Consider the following 21502-nt stretch of genomic DNA (forward strand, 5'->3'; position numbering starts at 1 on the left):
ATCGTTAACATAAACGTTAAACAGCAATGGCCCTAAAACAGACCCTTGAGGCACAACACTAATGACTTTCCTCTTCTGGGATATTGCTCCCCCCATACACAACTAGCTGATACCTATCCAACAGCCAATCCCCAATCAATGTGATTTATGTGATTTATGTTACTCCACCGAAAGGTTGTAGACCTGAAGTACATTAGTGGGTTTGAATTTGGCAAGGTTTTTTTGTATTTTTAATAATTTTATATATTTCTTTGTATATTTATATGTTATGTTTTACATAATTTGGAAAGACTGCTCTAGAGAACAAACATGGAATTCTTTAACGTCTTTGAGAGCTGCAATAAGCATGGTCTTATACTAGGCAATAAAATTCATCTCCTATATAAAAATAATCACAAACATCCATACCCACAGCAGGATTCAAGCTCCTAGCTTGCTGGGTGGAAAGCAGATATGCTTTCCACCAAGCAGGCCAACCAGTTCAGCATATTTAACTTCTGTATAAAAGCAAGCTCATTCATCCCTAAAGTAGTCGTGATGCATGATCAACAGAAGTTGAGAGTAATTTTTATAATTCACATAGTGGACAATAAGAAATAATGAAATACAGATATTAATACTCACTAGGAAATATTTCTGGATAGACTAATCTTTTGGGGCATAATGGATAGCCGCCAAATCCTACGGCTTCCAATCTGAAAATGAAAATATATCAGTAACCAATTATGGGTATCCAGTAATAAGAAAATCAATAAAACACAAATAAAAGTAAAGAATAAAAACTTCTACTTTCAAAATTCAGAGCAAAGAGAAACCAGGTGCCTGTATTCTCTACACCTACACAAAAACAGATGAAAGCTACACTTTATAAGAATGAAAGAAGGAATAATAACATGAAGACTAATCAGTTGTTTTTTGTTCGACTCACTCTATGATAATATTATTATAATTATTTATTAACGCCACACATTCTTGGAGGTTCAAGATAGGGCAAAGGATGTTGACTCTAGCTGTCACTTTGCTTTTCATACATGGTACAGCATTAAGTAACAAGTCAAAAAATACACAAAAATACTTCAATGAAATTTCCTTTGAAGTTAGCATCACTGTCTTTTTGATATCTGCAAGATATTAAAATATCTTCTTCCTCGCAAGACCCTCCAGTTCTGGCATGAACAAGATCATTCAGATACAAATATGGAAAATGAGGTGGGGATAATATTTGCAGAAACTTTGAATAAGTTTCTGCAAATATCATCAGGTTTGTATTCAAAGTTTCTATAAAAACAAAGTGTTACTAGATCTTTTTTCAAAATTTAGCTTTCTAGCTATTAATTTACACATTTAAGTTTATATGTATATATAAGATTTATAAGGCAGGCAGCAACCGGAATAAGATATATAACTTTAATAACAAAAACAACAACAACATTTTATCTTAATTAGATAGAACTTCTTCAAGTGTAAGAAGAAAACTAGTAGAAATAGAAATAATCAAATATTAACAAGATGACAACTATTATATAATTATACAGTAGTCACCTTCTTAATATTTTACTGTTTCTTTGTTTACTAGTTTTCTATTTACATAATTACACAATTTACACCCAATTACATAGAAGTCCCCTGTACATAATTTCTCTATATAAATCCCTTCAACATTTATACATTTGTCCAATCACTTTATCAGTCCATCAAAACCAGCAGCATATAAATCTTTTGTTTTCTCCATAACTCATTTTCAACTTCCTAATCGTCAGCAAAATGTTTTCCAAAATGCTGTTTTAGTATTTTAGCAAATGTTGCCAAACAGGTGAAAGTGGCTTGAGGCAAGATCAGGGCGCTGTAAGGTAGATGCTCAAGGAGCTTCCACTGAAGTTTGTGAATTCTCTCCAGGATGTCTGTAGCTGTATGAGGTCTCACAGTGTCATACAGGGGCAATACTCCTTGACAACAGACTTTGACATTTTTGGCAAATTGTATCCCAAAGCTTCAATAAAAAATTTCACAGTATGATGTGGTATTCACATTTTCACCATACTTATGACAATAGGCCAGCAGCACTCCCTGGGAATCCCAAAAGACTGTAAGTAGTCTCCATCATGAAGTGTCAAATGTCCTGCAAAAGTTTCTGAACGCAGTTGTGAAATGCTGTATGTGACAAACACTTTGCACAATAAACAGGATACATCCTCTACATCCTCTTTATGAATGGATGGTCTTTGCAGGAAGTTCTTTTGTCCACAAGAAATGCACAACAGTACACTATTCACTACTCCTAGAGCACAGGCATTTTAGGCTGCTGAAAAGAACTACAAAACATGCACATTACATCTACTGTCATCCTAGACTGTGTTACTGCTTAGTGATGCACACTGAAAACAATTCACTTCTAATTCATTTATTCTGCTTTTGTTTGTAACTTACTACTGATTTTCCCTCATCATTATTATTATAACCACATCAAGCTTAACCACATACACAGAACTTTCCTCTCCAATGGCTACAGCGAACACAGCATCAAAAAAATAATCAAGTCCTCCCCCATTCCCCATCCCTCTCGTCAACAAGAATTTAAAAATGCCATCACCATACCCTACATCCGTGGCACTTCGGAAAAAATAGCCAAGATACTAAAAAAGTATAACCTACACACAGCATATAAGCCCTACCGCAAACTGGCTACCCTTATCCATTCTACGAAAGATCAGCTCCCTCCTCTCTCTCTGCCTGGAGTTTACAAAGTACCCTGTTCCTGTAAGCTTGCGTACTTTGGACAGACAGGCAGATCAGCATCCATCCGCCTAGAGGAACACAAGTCGTACATCATTAAACACAACTATGGCCATTCAGGCTTGGCTGACCATGTTTTGGACACTACCCACAGAGTATCATGGAAGAAAACAACCATGCTCCACCACAGAAAATTCAAGAAAGAGAGACTTTTCTTAGAAGCAGCAGCAGCTCTCAAAAACCAACCAAATCTTAACAAATACGGTTGCATTAAGCTTCCGAAGATTTGGGAAACAGTCATCACCAGAGGTCCCACCTTACATTCCAGGCCACCTACAACTGCCCTTATAGGGCGCTCCACCTAGATAGGACTTTATTGTCACCCACGTGGTTGGGCTTAGTATTGTAAGTTTTTGTGTGCATGTTACATTAATTGTCTTTGTAATCCCCGTAGATGTCCTAGTGACTAGGACGAAATATAGGAAGTATTAAATTCTATTTTAATTCTTTTTGAGTGTTGTAAAAAATCCATTAAACCTCCAACATAATGTCCTCACAGCACTTAAGCCTCTACACAAGAATCATACAGTATCATATTGTTGGAAGTTTTTCCCACTTGGTTATACTGTAAATTAAAGATACCAAGAAATTATATACTTGCTTTAATCCTTTATCCAAGTTTAATCAGGACCAAGTGTAAACACAAGTTGCATCTGAAGTATAATCAGGACTGGTGCAACTCGTATATAGAAGCTAACGACTTCACATCACTTGCCTTAGTATCCCATAATGCAAAGCACAATATCCTTACAGACATGTATAATTCTATGCATTATGGGAAGGATCACTACCCAGACTGGTTTCGACTTTTATTGAGCTCTCATCAGAGGGAGTCAGAACCTATCTCTAATCCAGAGTGTTTTAATAACGTGGGACACCTTTTAGATACTCAATATGAAAATATGACTTCTGCATTACTTCAACCTTAGTATCACCTCTGGGTCTGGCTCCCACTGACGAGACCTCAATAAAGGTCAAAACCAGTCAGTCATAGCATATGCATGTTTGTAAGGATATATGCTTTGCATTATGGGATGCTAAGGCAAGTAATGTGAAGTCATTAGCTTCAATATACGAGTTGCCCCAGCCCTGATTATTATTATTGTTATTATTACTAAAACCTTCAGTTGTTTGCTGATGATGCAAAGTTTGAGAGAATTATAAGTAGCACTGCTGATATTGATTCACTTCAGGAAGATCTGAATAGACTTTTGACTTGGACAAAGTAGTGGAATGTAGTTTTAATATTAATTAATAAATGCAAGGTGTTGCATTTTGGAGTGCAGAAATAAATCACTTGATTAATGTGTCCCCGATTAGTGCATCATTTTTTTTCAATACCCAAATTCGATTAGTGTGTCTCTAAAATTCACCTAGTGCGCCTATATACATCTTAAAAATAAATGTTACAGATTTTAAAATTTAAAATTTTCTATCTATACATTTTTATGGCTAACAATTTTATGTAGCTGTACTGTACGAAGTATATGAGATTTGAGATTTGGGAATGATGGCTGACAGCAGACTGAAGTTTAGAGGGCATACTGCAAGTATTGCAAAGACTGCATATCATAGTCCCACTATGATATGAAGTACTCTAACGTGCAGGGATGAGGTGGTTGTGCCACTGTATAAAGCACTGGAGAGAGCACATTTGGATTACTGTGCTCAGATTTGGTCATCTGGTTTTCAATGTGATATAGAAACATTAGAGAAGGTCCAAGGAAGCGTGACTAAGACAATATCACGACTCTGAAGAAATGTGGATTGCAGAATTTGGTGGATAGAAGGAAAAGAAGTGATATAATAGAGATATTTAAGTCAGTGAGGGGGTTTTTATTGAATTAATCCGGAGGGGATTAGAAAATGAGTAGAAAATGAGAGAGGAAGTGAGGAGTGCTAGGAATAGATTTTTTTTGCATGCAGAATTGTCAGTGAATGGAATGCATTACTGGAATATGTTGTTAATTTAAGATTCAATATGATACATTTGTTATCATTTGAATGACCCTCTCACAACGAGTATGCTGACTCCATGGAAGGTGTAATAATAATAATATGAAGTGGAACAATTTTGCTTACTTTTCACTGCTTTGGAACTCTGCCCAACATAAGATCTATGTTAAAAAAGTATGTCAAAGCTTTTTGACATACTTTTTTTTCTTTCAAAATAAACAGTGATATATTGTCAGTCCTTTCAATATCAAGTTTATGAAATTCCATATATGCCTCCCGTTCATTCATCATCAGTCTCTCCTTCACCCTTTCCAATGTATGCAGGGCATGTGCATGATGTCACACTTAAAAGAATGAAATACCTTTATGTATTGCTCATTTAATATCTCAACTATATCCTCCACAGTGGTTATCATTCTACTTTTCACACCAATATCACCATTCTTTCTCCTACTGGCCATGTACTGAAAGAACTAAGTGGATTTTTTTTTTTTGTCTCATTAGCTAACTGCTGCACATACTGCACTTATGCTACCCTTACTGAGTGAGTTATTTTCCTTCCTGCTCTTTGAATTCCTCATGCAATTGATTATTACCATTCATCTTGTTCTACTGCCCTAATGCCTTCTTCTTCCAAACTGCATGCCTCACTTCTTCATTCATCCATTTTACACCTACCTTATTTAACCTCCTGACCTTTATAATACATTCAGGCATTGCCTCTGCCACATTGTTCTTGAGCAGGGCCCAAACTGCATTGATCTCCTTTCCATCCAATTCCTCATTCCATGATGTAAGCTGTCATCTGAGTTTGTTATAATCATATTGTTGTGTCCCAAATCTCTTAAACTGTCAATTTTGTATTCTATACTTCCGATCTTCCCTAAGGAGTCACGTGTTACCTCCAAGACACAAAGGGATTGCCTCAGGAACGAGCCAAAACCTGAGTGGCAAAGTTCTTGAAATCTATCTTTTCATAGAGCTCTAGGAATTTTTTTTTTTTTTTTTTTTTTGCTGCGCAACCTAAAACAGTTAGATTAAATAAAGTTATCTTAACCAAGAAGTGATTTCAAGACGTACACAAGTGACTATTGATTTGCAGTTGTGACCCACAATGTTATTCTTTCCCGCTCAGATTCGAACCTTTTACAAGTGGTGCATCTGATTCCAGAATTCAGACACTTATGTTTAAAAATCGCAAAGGTTTATTAAGCACATTAATACATTTACAATACAATTAACATTCATACTAAATTCCAATACTAATCAGATAAGATTGCATGTATCCTTAATGAAACAAGAGTATGAAAAACAGCATTCCTAATAAATCATTCACAAAGATGGTTATTCTAGAGTAATAATTTTTCATTAAATATTCATTATATATCTCGTTACTCAGACTAATTCATCTCAGCTTTCTATAAAGCATACACATTAAATTAACCTGTATATGAGCTAACTCACTGTACTTTCTACTGTTAACATGCTACAGTCCTGCTCTAAATAAATCAAAGTCCTCGATCCTTAATGTCTCTTAATTTCACTTAACACCATAGTAAGTTACACACATAGCATAGACAAAGGAAATTTTAATGTTACCATGCTAAGGCTTTTCATACTTGTTCCTTCAATTTGGACTGTCTTCCCTCGGTCGATCTTCCTTCTTGTTCACTTAGACGATGAGGTACCTTGGATTCTCCGATCATTCTGTGATTTCACACGATTCTGGCATGACTGACTTGTTCCAAGCATAACTGTGGCATTGGGCGATTTCTCCTTCACGATGTCTGCTACCTAGACGCTGGGTGTTTCCAAGGACTGCAGATACACGAGCGGTGATGTACTTCATCATACGATCAGGAGCTTAAAACATTGCCAGCACTTGGACGACATTTTCTGCTATCACTGTTCTTAGTCTGAGCACTTCGGGACAGAGCCGCTCCTCCGTGCAACTTTCTATCTGTCAGATGACCTCCGACCACCAGCCAAGGGAAGAAAAAATTTACGAGAGTGAGGGGGGGGATTCCTAACCCTTTTATTTCTATCTCCCCTACGGGTAATCACTGTAACCTACATAACTCACCCAATGCGTAGCACTTCACCCACATGGGTCTTGCTTCATATCGTTTGTTTCTGATTTTCTTCTGACCATGCTCCGCCACGTGCCATAATCATGCGACTGCCTGAGGCCACCTCTCCTTCTGTTGGCGTGCCTTTGCCCTTTGAACCTTTGTTCACAATATTTTATGCAAGTCATTCCTCAGACAAGTATTACAAATTTTAGTAAATCTTTGTTCAATTTATACATTATTAACGGCCTTGCACAATCAAAAAATTTATTATTTCCTCTAACAACTAACAATCTCTTTTCATTATGCTAACATAATTTTATATTATATCGCATACTTAGAAGCAAGCATTTTCCTACATACATTTTGTATCTTATTTTTCTATCTATTAAACGATGATAGATGTGGAATTTTTTAGGATTCCCACTTATCAAGGTTTAACAATATTTTCACACATATCCCTTTTTCAGAGAAGTTCTCATATTGCTGGCCACCATTGAGGTGATTACTTCAGAACCACTCTTACAAACTGGAGGAAGAGCTGACAGCCCCCATTTATAATAACATCCTACAATGAGATGATAAAATCCAAGATCTTTGATCCTTGGGTATCCTCTGTTACATACTGCCTAACGTACTTTTCTCGAAAACATGAGAAATTCATTCTCTTTGCCCTCCAGATGCCATCTCTTCATTCTAATGTAAATTAGCAGAAATATAAACACACATAATGGTCATCTCTTCTCATTTGTCATGCTAATTTGCCTATATATCTTTCTTTCTTTCTCAGTACCCTCTACATTATCAGATCTATAACATCGCCCAACTAAATATTTCATCTTGTCCATCTCTACCTCTCACTACTGTCTCAACCACATCTCACTAATTCTGACAATTTTTTCATGAATGAACTTGATCAATTCAACATTTATTCTCTTTATTTCAGATAATTCTGGCATTCATAAAGAAACATGATAGCTCATTTCTGGTCCACTAGTCCCACTAACACCACCTCTTGGATGAGACTCCTCCATACCTTCCCCCAGGCATTCTTCTATCACCACCAATCCTACAATACTCCCCAGACCCAAATGTTGCTTCCCTGCATCTCACAATCCTCTCTTGTCAAATCACACATTCACTTCTGCATCCACATTTCTCGTGCGTCTTTCTCTATCCACCTCAATTCCCTCCCATCCCATCCCATTTCTATCTTTTGTTCCTGCTCTCGCTCATTTCCTTCACTCACACTACTTATCTCTCCATTTACAAGCTCTCCTATAGTTTTCTGATCTTTCATATCATCTCTTACTTCCTCAGAAGAATCTGCAGTCAGTACTCTCCATAATACTGGCAATAGTCTCTCTCTATTCAACTAACTCACATGAAAACCATTTAAATGTAGTCTGTCTCTCTTATACAGTTTCATCTGTTTTTCCAATTCATCCACACATTCACAGATCTGGTCACTGCTATTTTTCCTACCACACTTTGCATGTCAAGGGAAAGGTAGTCAGTGTGTTGGCATGCTGACATGTTCAATTGGTAATTTATTGTAATCTGCTTGTTAGTTTCTTCTATTTCTATATTAGTTTTTTATATCTTTTAAGTAATAGGTGAATAAGTGGTCAGGTTAGTATATTTAGGAGGATGTCATTATAGACTGAAGCTTCCGTAGCTCAGTCAGTATAGATGATGCCCTTTGGTCGGAAAGACCTGGGTTCAATTCCCATCAGTGATGTGAGGAACCTTTATCTGGGCTCTTTCGATAAAAGGTGAGTTAGCCAGTCTCATACAGACATAGTTTTTTGTTTTTTTTTTCACCCAGAAACTCAGGTTTTTCATCCCCCACAACAGGCAAACTGGCCCCGTGAACACATGCTAGTGATAGGTGAAGTTCATTACATCCCAGCCATATTCAGGTTCTGAGCCCAGATAAAATAGGAGGGGTTGGGGAAAACAATAGGGTAAAAATCTCACCAGGAATGCTTTGTGGATAATACCTACAAAGTCACCTAGGGTCCAAAATGACTGAAAGGAAAAGCCGCCACCACCACCACCACACTATGGACTAGGGAACAGAGAAATGAATAATAAATGTTTAGATCCATTAGCTTAGCAAGTGCAAAATAGGTGATCATAGTAGAATTTCCTATAATGATATGAAAAATTTCAACTATGTCAATATACATTAGACAGAGGAAACAACATATGACAATAAGGAAACTCAATTTTTGAAATTCTTGAGAGATAGCTATCTTAAGCAGCTTGTTTTGAAGGAACGCAAGAGCAAGTGTTTTTGGATTTCGTTGCATTGTCAGATGATTTTAAATGTAACTAAGATGACATTCTTTCCTATGACTGGTGAAAGCGATCACACATCTTTGACCTGGGAGGGGGGGGGGGAATCTCAACAAGAAGACATTTATAGACTTAGATATTATATTATATTATAAGACTTAGATACCAGATTGAGCAATACCACAGATGGAAGAAACTGAAGAGAGAGAGAGAGATAAGTAGGAGCTAGTTAAACAAAATATATCCCAACAGCATATCCTAAGTGAGAAATAAATATAGCAAAATGGATATCTGGGGAAACAACCAGAAATTGTAGATGAAGAGAAATTTTACACACACACACACACACACACACACACACACACACACACACACACACACACACACACACACAGAGAGAGAGAGAGAGAGATGTATATATATATATATAGAGAGAGAGAGGTAGAGAGCAGTTGCATGAGGAACATAAAGGCTCATGCAGAAAAGTTACCACTGTAGGACAAGAAAGAAGTAATTTGAATATGAGGATACACTAGCACTATGGTTCAATGAAATCCCAGTCTCAGTAGTTTCGCTGAAAAGAGGTAAATTGCATTCCTCTTCATCATTCGAGAAACCATGTAGTTGTCAACCAATTGGCTTCAAAAACCCAATCTTAAATACCAATCTCCTTGCTATTATGCAGTGGAATAGGAAAGCTTAGTGAAGTTCACTACTACCAAAACAAAGTCAGGTATTATTTCTTGTAAGAAAGATTTCACTTTTGATAATACTCAAATCAAGATCACATTTCTCTTAGGCTGTTTTACACAAAGTCTTTCTTGGCAAAAACATATCACATCAATAGGCTCTAAAAAACTTAGAGGCTAAGGAACCTATGTTTCTTTTTCTGTTCAAAATGCTACTTCTTACCTGTACAGCTCCAAACATTGTATAAATCCCAAATGAGTACAACCTTAGAATACTGTTCTCACATTCAGGATAATGCATCAAAAACCTTACTAAAAATGTATGATACCATCCAAAATAAGGTAGTCTCTTAACATGTGCTTTCTCTTTCTCTCAGGAATTGTAGATGAAGAAGATGTTAAGAGAAATGTTTTCTCAGAGACATTCTGTATCTGTGCTGTACCTTTTTTATGAGCATTTTCACAGTCAATACCCATCTAAACTTATCTTCAACTTTCAAAAACACAAACAGCTGCTATCAGAATCCAGAATCCATACCCTGCTCATCTGCTTATGTTCTTTGAACAGACTTCTTGACAGTGTTTTTTTTCTAAACAAATATAACAGCTAGTGGTGCATTCGTTATTAAAAAACGAATTGCACCACTAGCTGTTTTAGATACACATATAATATATATATGTGTGTGTGTGTGTGTGTGTGTGTATTCATTTTTAATATAAACTGACTATAAACCCGAGAATTATAACAAATTGAGATTTATTCGAAAACGCAACATGTTTCGTCGAGATTGACTTTATCAGGCATTAAGAACATAGAAAGATATTAAAAGAAACTGAAATAAACATTGAGACACTCTAAAGCTATACAATTATAAAGTTATGATATTCAACTGTAAATTACAGTTATGAACTTGTGCTATAGTCCGTGTTAAAGTTCTATTGTTGTACACTTGTGCGTGTGGGGAACCACGCGATCTCCAGTATCTGATAGTAGAGCTGAAAGAGTCAGGCAAATTATAGCTGAGATTATTGTTCATATGAAGAGGGTCCAAGGTGATTTCTTTTGACTCTACAATGTGGCATTCTACCTCGTCATGCAAATGTGTAGGTTTGAAGTTGTTGTCCAATTTACTTCATGTTGGCGGCTTTCGTTGTTCGTGTTTATTGAAAACAGGACATGGCCTGACAGGGCAGTTGCTCTGGTTCTCTTGTAAGCAATCTCTCTCTGGTGCTCCTCGAGACATATATATATATATATATATATATATGTATATATATATATACATACATACATGCATACACACACTTGGTAACCCTAATATACATTATTTCCAAGGTAAAAAAAACTTATTTACATATATATACACATATATATATAATATAAAATACACACCACTGGACTTTCATATTTTGAAATCATAATGATATACCAATTTTGTTATTGTTGTTATCTGCTTATTACATTCACCGCTGGACAAAACAACTTTCTTAACACTCACTCTCATTAACACAACTCATTCAGTTGCTTTCAACTATTCATTACTTTCTGGGAATTTACTAGAAACTGTAATAAAGGCTGGCCATCTCTTATTAAATCCCAGCATTATGGTCATCCCAGTTCTACTTTTAACTCTTTAGCTCCTTATGGAACATTAACAATTTTTGTGGTCTACTAATGCCTGAATATTTTACCATCTGAAATCCTTTTGATACCCAAAATACTTCTATTGCTTTTTTCCCCACATTTCTTTTTTTCCATTGCTCTCTAGCCTCTTTGACAAGGATCTATTTTGCTGTCAGTATGTTAATATATGTAATATAACAGATTCCCAGATTCCTTATTTCTTTTTTTAGAGAGATGCATTAATCATTTTTCACCCACTGTCCCAATCGTCAATATTATTCCATGCATTGATTATTCTGGCACATAGTCACTGTTGATGTCATCAAACAAAAGATATTTGAGCTATTAGACACACAATGAATGTTACATAACCTTAATTAAAGTTATTTCAGTGCTACTTTTCAAAAAACTGATATCCTGAAAGAATTTTCAATAAATTATGTTAAAATGAAATGTGCAAATTACATTATAAATAAATTAGAATACAAAGTCTAAATCTGGAATGTTTAGGATCTTGTGGTTCCATTTTTCTGGAGGGTTTCTAGTTTGATGATAGATGAAAATCTATATATGAAAATATGAAAATAAAATTTTCATATTTTATGAAATATGGCATATGAAAATAAAATTTTCTTTGCTATATGATCATAATAAGGAATGCTAAATAAAGAATGTTGGTTATAGGACAGATCAATAAAAGGTAAACTACAGAGTTTAGTGGACAGGCAAAAAAGATGTATGATGATAGAGATGAACATGATGAAAGGAAGTTTTAGAGAATTAATTACAGACAAGATCACATACAGAAATAGAGAGTACAAAGTCAACCGTGGAAGCTGTATAAGGGTGGAGAGGAGGCAATACACTGTATGAAGGAGAAGGAAGTTGTATAAAGGTGAGTTAAAAAGAAACTGAGGAGCAGTTATTACATGGACAGTAGTGGTGGTGGTGGTGAGTGAGTAAAATTCAACTGCTGGAACATGTTGCAAATAATAGAAGTATGATTTAAGTTTAGGAGTCAACACGAGAGATATGAATGGTATGTCTGTTCTTTAGAGTAGGGTTCTTGGATTAAAAAATTGGTAGTCCATACTTGATGCTTAAGTGCAGTAAGCTTATAATTTGCAAATGAGATGTACATAATATATATATATATATATATATATATACCGGGTGATCCAGAGGTAACAGAAAAGGTAAAAATGCAATAATTTGAAAAGTATAGCTCAATGCGGTTTTCACAGAAATGCACAGAGAGACATGGGATTTTTTTTAATAACGAAATATTTTATTGCCAGAATAGTTACATTTGTCACTGACAGGTGGCGCTGTAGCGGTCCAGGAGCTGCTGCCTGTTGCTATTTAAACCGTAACATAAATTTCAAATGTAGTGAATACCGAAGTTAAACTGTCAGCATTAAACGCTTATTACTGAAGTTAAACGTTCTGCCAAGGTGAGGTATGTTATCGTTACAAGATAAAGCACTTTTAGTTAAGCTGTATTATCAGAACTCCGAACGTACAAGTGCAGCTTTGCGCATCTATCATTCGATGTGGGGGTATTAGAAGTGGAAAGGGACCGGTGTCTTGTCTTCTTGCACGTGCTTCCAGTTTGGAAGAAGCGGGAGACCCTAAAAAACTATTGCAGTTGTGCTCAAGGTCGAACATGAGACCGACACACAATTGGCAGCTTCCGCACATAGGGGATGCAGTGCAAATGAAATTTCAAGACGAACTGGCATTTTGTATGGGACTGTGTGGCGATCAGTCAGGATCATCCTCAAGAGGTATCCTTACAAAATCCAACACATACAGGAACTGAAACCAACCGATTTTGAGAGACATCATGAATTTTCAAATTGGGCTTTTCGGCAGATGGAAAATGCGGACTGGCTGTAAAATGTCCTGTGGACTGGCAAGGTGCACTTTTTTGCTTAATGGAAGCGTAAATGCACACAACTGCTGCATTTGGGTGAGAGAGAACTCACATGTGATTGTGGAAACCCCTTTGCATCGGCCAAAGGTGACAGCATAGTGCGGGTTCACTGCGTCATTCATTATAGGCCCCTTTTTCTTTGAGGAAGTCCACAGCGGTACATTTCGAACTGTTTCTATCACAGGTGAGTCGAGTGTTATGCAGCGCTTTTAAGAGAGAGCATCATTCCCTCCTTGCAAGAGAGGCAAGCACTCCATAGTGTAACATTCATGCAGGATGGAGTGCCTCTGCACCTGCTGCGATCGACATTTGGCGATGACCGTGTCCTCAGTCGCTCTTTCCCGCACGAATGGCTACCAAGGTCTCCAGACCTTACACCTTGTGACTTTTGGTTATGGGGCTACTTGAAGTCACAAGTGTATAGAGGTCAGCCGACGTCATTGGCCATGTTGAAAGAAGCTATTCGCCATCATGTGACAAGAATTACAACTAAAACCCTCTTCGATGCGATGCTGTGCAGAGTGTCGTGCCACGTCTGACAGCCATCACATCGAACATTTGTAATCCTAGCTGCGTTGCGGCACTGTACAAATTACTGACACAACTGAAGTGTCATCTGTCGGTGGCAAATGTAACTATTCTGGCAATAAAATTTTTCATTATTAAAAAAAATCCCATGTCTTTCTGTGTATTTCTGTGAAAACTGCATCGTGCTACTGTCTATACTTTTCGAATTATTGAATTTTTACTTTTTCTGTTACTTTTGGATCATCTGGTATATAACATGTCTAGCTTCCTTTTTTTTTTTTTTTTTTTTTTTTACAAGTAGGCTATTAATTAAACTTAATTTAGTAAAAAAAGTAGGCTATCAGCACAAGACTAGTTGGCATATTGAACACAGTGACTGAGAGGTGGTAAGTATGCATAGGATGAGTTGAAGTCCAATACAATACACTTTGTAGCAGCAGCAATAACAACAGTGATACTGTCATCATCAAATTCCTACATATACTTTTGGTAGCAATGATAGTACTATGTGAAAAACATATCTTTAAAAACTTACTATTGACAATTTTGCTCCAAATTAATCTGTTATCTGTCAGGACTCATATATTGTCCTAGTTTATAGTTTGCTCATTCTAACTGTATCATTTCTTACAGTTTCAATCCATATAGATCTTGATCTTAATCTGGATCATTTTCATACTATCCTGGCAAAAAACATATGTTTTGCTAACTTTCCTTCTTTCGTTCTGTTGACATGACCACATCCCCATTGATTATCCTTGCTTCCAGATTCCTGAATGCTAGCAATGTCCAGTTCCTTCCTAACATCTTCACTTGTAATACCATTTTGCTAATTTTAGTGTTTTCACTAATTCCTCTCTTATTCCATATAAATTTATTTAGATAACCCCTTACTATATCAGGTTTGCTAATTTTGTTCTATTTCCATACTTAATTTGCCATCTGATTAAAAAATTGTACCTAAATAGCTTAAATGTTTTACTTGTTTAATAAATTTGCCCAGCTGGTGTTTTCAATGTTCTTGTCTATTTTCATGGTCTCTGTCTTTTTTGTTACAGATTTTCAAACAAAATTTATTACAGCAGTTATTCAGTTTAGTTTAGGAATCCTGTAGACTTGTATTGGATTTATTTAAGAGTATAAGATCATCTGCATAAAGTAGAGAGCAGAGTTGAATATCTCCTTGAATATCTCAATTTCATGATGAACAACACCATCTTCAGTGTTGCTCATCACAAACAAGATGGGTGTATCCCGTTGTTACACACCACATTTAATTTCGCACCATCTTCCAATATATCCTTCAATTTTAATGAATTAATAAAACTATGTATTGCTCGATACAATGTTCCATTCAGTTTGAACATTTTTTCTTTTGACTCTTTGTCAATATGCCTTTTCCAGATTTAACAAAACTTAAGTACAGATCATTGTCTTAAAATGAAAAATTTTTAACTATATATAATTACTCCTTTCTTTTTTTGGTAGAAAAATATTGACCATTCTTTGTCAATATACTATACTAGCTACCAAGGTGATGTTTTTTAGAATTTCTGTTGTTGTTTAATTGCCATAAAGCAAGCTTTCAAAAATACAACTAAATTAATTTTTCTAGATTCGAAAGTAAAAGATTATTTAATTGAAACAAAGTAATTAATATAAATTAAAAGAAAAACTTCTTCAAAATATGATTTATTGCTAACAGGGATGGTAAACATGCTGGTAAAGGACACCTGTTTGTTAAGATAATTTTGTTGCAACTTCCTCAACTAGCATTTAGTATGAGATATGTAATCTTATCAGTCTAGAGGCAGATAAGTAGAATGTACCTGTTTTATGTGAATCTAACCCATCAAAGGTTGCACATAAGACCTACTGTACATTAGTATGGGATAAATAAAGAAGAAATTCTGTTCTAAAGACTGAAATTGATCTACAACTTAAAAACATTCACAAAAATATTTACTACTGTTGTGTGTGAGTAATAACTTCAATCCTAGAACAATTATTATTATTATTTTTTAACCTCCATGAAGTCAACAGACTCATCGTGGGAGGTCAATTCAACCAGCAACATGTCTATCATAATTAGATTTGAAGTTATTTACACTACCTGCATTCACAATGCACTCTGGCAATGTATCCCACTCACTAACAACTCTCCACGTAAAAATCTACTCCTCACATTCTTCTTCTTCACCACATCTTTATACAACTTCCAGGGATGGCCTCTTGTTCTTCCCGTCTTAACATCCACTAACATCCATTATTTTTATAATTTCTTCTGTGTTAATCTAATAGAATCCATTAACTAACTTGAAGGTCTCTATCATATCTCTCTCTCCTCTTTTCCTCCTATCCACTAACCTCTGTAATCCACATTCCCTCAAATGCTTTTCATAACCAACACTCCAGAGTCTTGATATCACTTTGGTCCAAAGATGAATATCTTTGGACCCTCTCTAATATTTCCACATCACAATGAAAGTAGTGCCCAAATCTGAGTACAATAGTCCATATATGGTCTGACCAATGTCTTATATTGAGGCATCACCATCTTCTTATCCCTGTACTTTTTATCACAGCAGCAATACATGTGTTTGTAAATACAATGGATAACCACTTGCCAAAATTACTGTTGAAAAGTTAAATTAAAAAAAAAAAAAAATTCATCCTTCAAATACATATTAAAAACCAGGAACTGCTATTAATTATTGTGCTTCCAGTTTTGTTAACAATATATATAAAATATTCTACTATTAAATGGTAAGATGATAGTTAAAGACATTTTATCTTGATTTCCTGCTTCAGTTTTTATAATTTCTACAATCTTAATTTTCAGTTCACTTCCTCAAATAGCAAGCTGGTATAATGCAGAATTAACACTCATCAAAATTACTACTCAGAAGTTTTATATCAAATAAAATTCTTCATAATTTTTTTTATTTCTTTTTTTGGTATTCTGTAGATTTGCCATAAGATCTGTTCCCACAGAATTGTAATGTCATCATATTTTATGAGACTTCCAAGACAGCATACTGTTTAGTCAGCTATTTAATGACTAAATTTTAACCTATAGTATATTAGTACTGTGGATTAAGGATTTTTTTTTCTCATTTTTAAAATGTTTCATTTTTATTTTTTAAACAGCGTAAACATCCTGCTCTAGAGTTTTATATCAAACAAAATTCTTCATAAAATTTTTTATTTCTTTTTTTGGTATTCTGTAGATTTGCCATAAGATCTGTTCCCACAGAATTGTAATGCCATCATATTTTATGAGAGTTCCAAGACAGCATACTGTTTAGTCAGCTATTTAATGTCTAAATGAAATATAATGCATTTTCCAACTTACATAGTGATACTTTTTTATATTACTCCTACTTGTGAAATGTTGTAAATCTATAGTATATTAGTGCTGTGGATTAAGGATTCTTTTTCTTATTTTTTAAATGTTTCACTTTTATTTTTTAAACAGCGTAGACATCCTGCTCTAGAGACCAAACATGAAACCTTTTCAAGGACTCCAATAAATGGGATGGTGGTCTCACACTGGACAATAAAGACAACCACAAACATCTACATCAAGGACATGAGGATTCAAATCTGCAACTTGTTGGCTAGAGAAGGAGAGGAGGGGAGGGGGGGTATATTAACCACTAAGCCAGTCAGATTGGCAAAGGTTGTAAGTCTGAAGCAAAGAATAAAAAAGTTAAAACTGGAAAATGCACTATGATGATAATCACACAAGCAATGATCAGACCATGATGTTTTAATAACTACTTTCAAAAGCTACTATGAAATAAAAAAATTAAAAAAAATTAAACAAAAGTTTTGGCAATAATCCTTTCTTTTAAGCTTAAAAGAAAGCTTCAAAAATGCATTTTTGACAATAACTAGATGTCATTTGTTAGTACTATAAAATTTCAACTAAAAATTAACACCGATACCAAAAAATGTCTCAGGCTTGCCATCATAATTTCATTACTTATTCAACAAGCTGTTTAAATTTAAATCAACAACTACTTCATGTTTTGACCTTCATTCACATCAAGGTCATCATGTCAAGTACATGTATATATACAAGAATACAACTAATCTCACTATGGCAAACTACAGAATTAATGATTTGGCAAACAACTAACTGGCCCAAAACAGACCTCTGGTGAAAATAAAATAAAATAATCACATCAACAATAAAATGGTTTTGATTCACTGGAATCAAGAATAAGGAATTTTTTGATGAACTAAGTAGGGAAAATTTAATTAAAATTAATTAAATGAACACATATGTTAGAGGTTTAAATGCATAAAATTTTCACCGAAGTATCAAGGATATCTTCAAAATTCAAAAATTAAACAAGGTACAAAAAAAGCAGTAACTCGATGACGGCAGAATTCCTTAGCTGTGATGGCCTAGAACGTATTCTCAATGTGGTGTCTTGGAGCAATCATATGGATCTGATACCTTTCTTTTAAGCTTATGGATCTGATAACTTGTTACTTATAATCATCCTTTTTTTAAATACTTGGCTGCAAACTGATTGACCGAGAAGATAATTATTCTTTTATTACTTAAACTGAAAATTATTCTTGATTTGGAATCCTCATTGTAGTTGTTAATCATTACTTTGAGTCACTTTGTTCAGATAAATTACACCACTGAAAATCAGGAATCAAAGATTGGAATGCTTTTGTACCCAGAAAATGATTCAAATATGCGATTCAATGTTTCATATGAAATTAAATCTAATGTAGTATTCTTGGTGTTCTTTATGGATTGGTGCCGTGCACCCTGTTTCACCTATGTTAGACAAGTTACAGATACATTTTTTTTTTTATTTTTTATGTTGGACCCATATATGAGAGGTTGGCTAGTTAACCTATATTACTTTAGTACCATATATAGGTAGTGGGATGGGAAAGGAGAAACTTGTTGACATTTGAATTAAAAGCCTGTATATTGTATTCCTTGGGAAATACATCAGGGGAAGACTGTTTCACCGTACAGCAGTAACAGGATTGAAGGAGGAGGAAAAGAAACTTGTTCTGTGGGTTTCGAGGTGTACTGTGAAAGGATGTTGGGCGGTGGCTGTACGTGTTCCAATGGGCTTAGTACAGAATGGGGGAATTATTGATGCTGTTTCAGATGAACATTTTCCATGGACATATTTATAGAATATACAAAATGCAGAGACTAAACATCTATGTGAAAGTGGGGAGGGGGGAGGGTGAATTGGTAAGAGATGGATCATTTATCAATCTAATTGCTCTCCTCTGTATTGAGGAGAGCATTTTGAGGGAGCTTTTAGGAGTTCCACTGCAAATGTGAGAACAGTATTTGATAGCTGGATGGATTTGTGATTTGTATAAGGTTAACAGCTGTTCAGAGAAGCACCATCTTGAGCAAAAGAGAAATCCTAGTTTTTTTAGAAGCTGAGGATGCAATGGTTGTGATGTGTTTATGCCAGGAGAGGCCTGATGTCAAGGTAATTCTGAGAAGAGAAATTTCATCTTGTCTGGGAATTTGAGTGTTACCAAAAATATTATGGAAAGGGGGGGGGAATAGTTCTTTTTTGTGGGAAATAAGACAGAACTGGGTTTTACTAGCACTGAAGTTGACGAGGTTATCTAAGCCCCATTGGAGGATGGCTTAGAGGTCCGAATTAAGGGACCTCCAAGGTTGGTTGATGTTTTGTGGGTTGGAGTGAGTTGTGTAGGGTAAGGTTTATCAAATGAAAGGGAGGAGTGCAATGTGCTGTCATCTGCAAAACTATGTATTGGGTTGGAGGTCAACTGAAGTAGGTCATTGATATACAGAAGGAAGAGGGTCGGTGAGAGAACTGAACCTTGCGGAATCCCAGCATTAATTGAATGGTGGAGGATAGGGAGCCATCTACCATCACACATAGTGTGCATCCAGACAGAAAGCTGGTAATCCATCTGCAGACATCCTGAGACAGTCCAAATGATGGAAGTTTGCTTAGTAAGCCTTTGTGCTAGACCCGGTTAAAGGCTTTAGAGATATCAAGTGCAACTACTTGGGATTCGCCCAAATTTTTTCATGGCACATGTCCATAGATGGGTGATATATGAAAGCAGGTCACCTGCTTTCATATATCACCTTGTACAGTCCTGAAACCATCTTTGTCATCCGTCTTTGTATCCTTTCCACAGTTAATTTATCCCCTTCAAATCCTGGGGACCAAATCTGAGAACAATAGTCCAAGTGTGGTCTGATCAGAGACTTATACAACGGAATGATAACCCTCTTATCTCTGCAGGTCAGTGTCCTTCTCATAATAGCAGCAATCCTCTGTGTTACCTTCACCACCTTTGCAATATGTCCCCTAAACTTCGGGTTTCTATCAATCATCAACCCCAGATCTCTTGTCTCCCCTACTTCCTCCAGTATCACTCCTCCCATAGAGTATGCAGCATCCCATCGATGTTTCCCAAACCTCAAGACCTTACATTTTGCTACATTAAACTGACACCCCCATTCATTTGCCCATCTATCTAGCTTATTTAAATCCTCTTGCAGGGCTACCACATCTGCACTATTACTAATAATCCTTCCCAGCTTTGCATCATCCGCAAACAACTGAATATCCCCCTGCAATCTACTGGCTATGTCATTGATATAAAGGTTAAACAATATAGGTCCTAGTACTGAGCCCTGTGGGACCCCACTTGTAACCCTCTGCCTCCTGGAAACTGCTCCACCATACACAACTCTCTGATACCTATCAGAGAGCCAATCCTGAATCCAGTTGACCAATCTGACATCCAGACCCATGTGCTGAAACTTAAATATCAGCTTATCATGTGGCACCCAATGCTGTATATGGTCCCTCACTACTTTCTCCAAGATCTTAACAACTACTGATGACACACAGACTGGCCTATAATTAGATACTTCCAGTCTGTTACCACCCTTATGCAATGGCACTATCTTACCTTCCTTCCATTTCCTGGGCACCTTTGCCAAAGCCAGACTTTCACTGAAAAGCTACGTTAAAGGCACTGTCAATTCCCTAGCACATTCTCTCAAAACTCGTGGTGAAATACCATCCAGTCCCACAGCTTTACTGACATCCAGAGTACTGTATCTGAAACACACTCTCGTTCTGTACCTCCAGACCTCGAACCAGTCCTATCCCTCTAGCATTAAAACTGACTCCTCTAGGATGAAATACTCCAATAAAGTGTTCATTGAACAATTCCACTATGTCCTCTGCATCAGTCACGCTATTCCCATTTTTATCCCACAATATCATTCTTCCACAGTCATTTCTCCTCCTACTGGCCACATAGCTAAAAAATTCCCTAGGATTTTCTTTAGATCTTAGGGCCAATCTCCTCTCATATTCCAGTTTCACTTTACTTACCACACTAGTCACTCTTCTGGCCTATGTCTTATATTCCTCATACATCTCTTCACCTGTCTCCTTATATCTCTTCCATAGGCCTCTTTTTTGCATGCAGTTCCTGTTTAATATTGTTTGTCATCCACTTTACTCCAAATTGCGTCCTCTTCTTCACTCGTGGTATACAACTTACCATTGCTGATAACAAATATTCTTTCACAATTTCCCACATACTA

General features: G+C 36.0%; 1 protein-coding gene across 2 annotated transcripts in view; it reads right to left on the reverse strand.

Moving 5' to 3' along the window:
- The window catches only part of LOC150105264 (tRNA-queuosine alpha-mannosyltransferase), a 241757-nt gene that overhangs the window by 35869 nt on the left and 184386 nt on the right, over positions 1 to 21502 (reverse strand). For both annotated transcript variants that reach the window (XM_090394659.1, XM_090394660.1), the window contains one exon: positions 625 to 695. In XM_090394659.1, the coding sequence (XP_090250785.1) occupies positions 625 to 695 (71 nt within the window). The remainder of the gene's footprint in view (positions 1 to 624; positions 696 to 21502) is intronic.

This window comes from Typopeltis vanoorti, chromosome 6 (genome assembly GCF_054136105.1).
Source record: "Typopeltis vanoorti isolate ZY-2024b chromosome 6, IOZ_Tvanoo_1.0, whole genome shotgun sequence".
Lineage (NCBI taxonomy): Eukaryota > Metazoa > Arthropoda > Arachnida > Uropygi > Thelyphonidae > Typopeltis > Typopeltis vanoorti.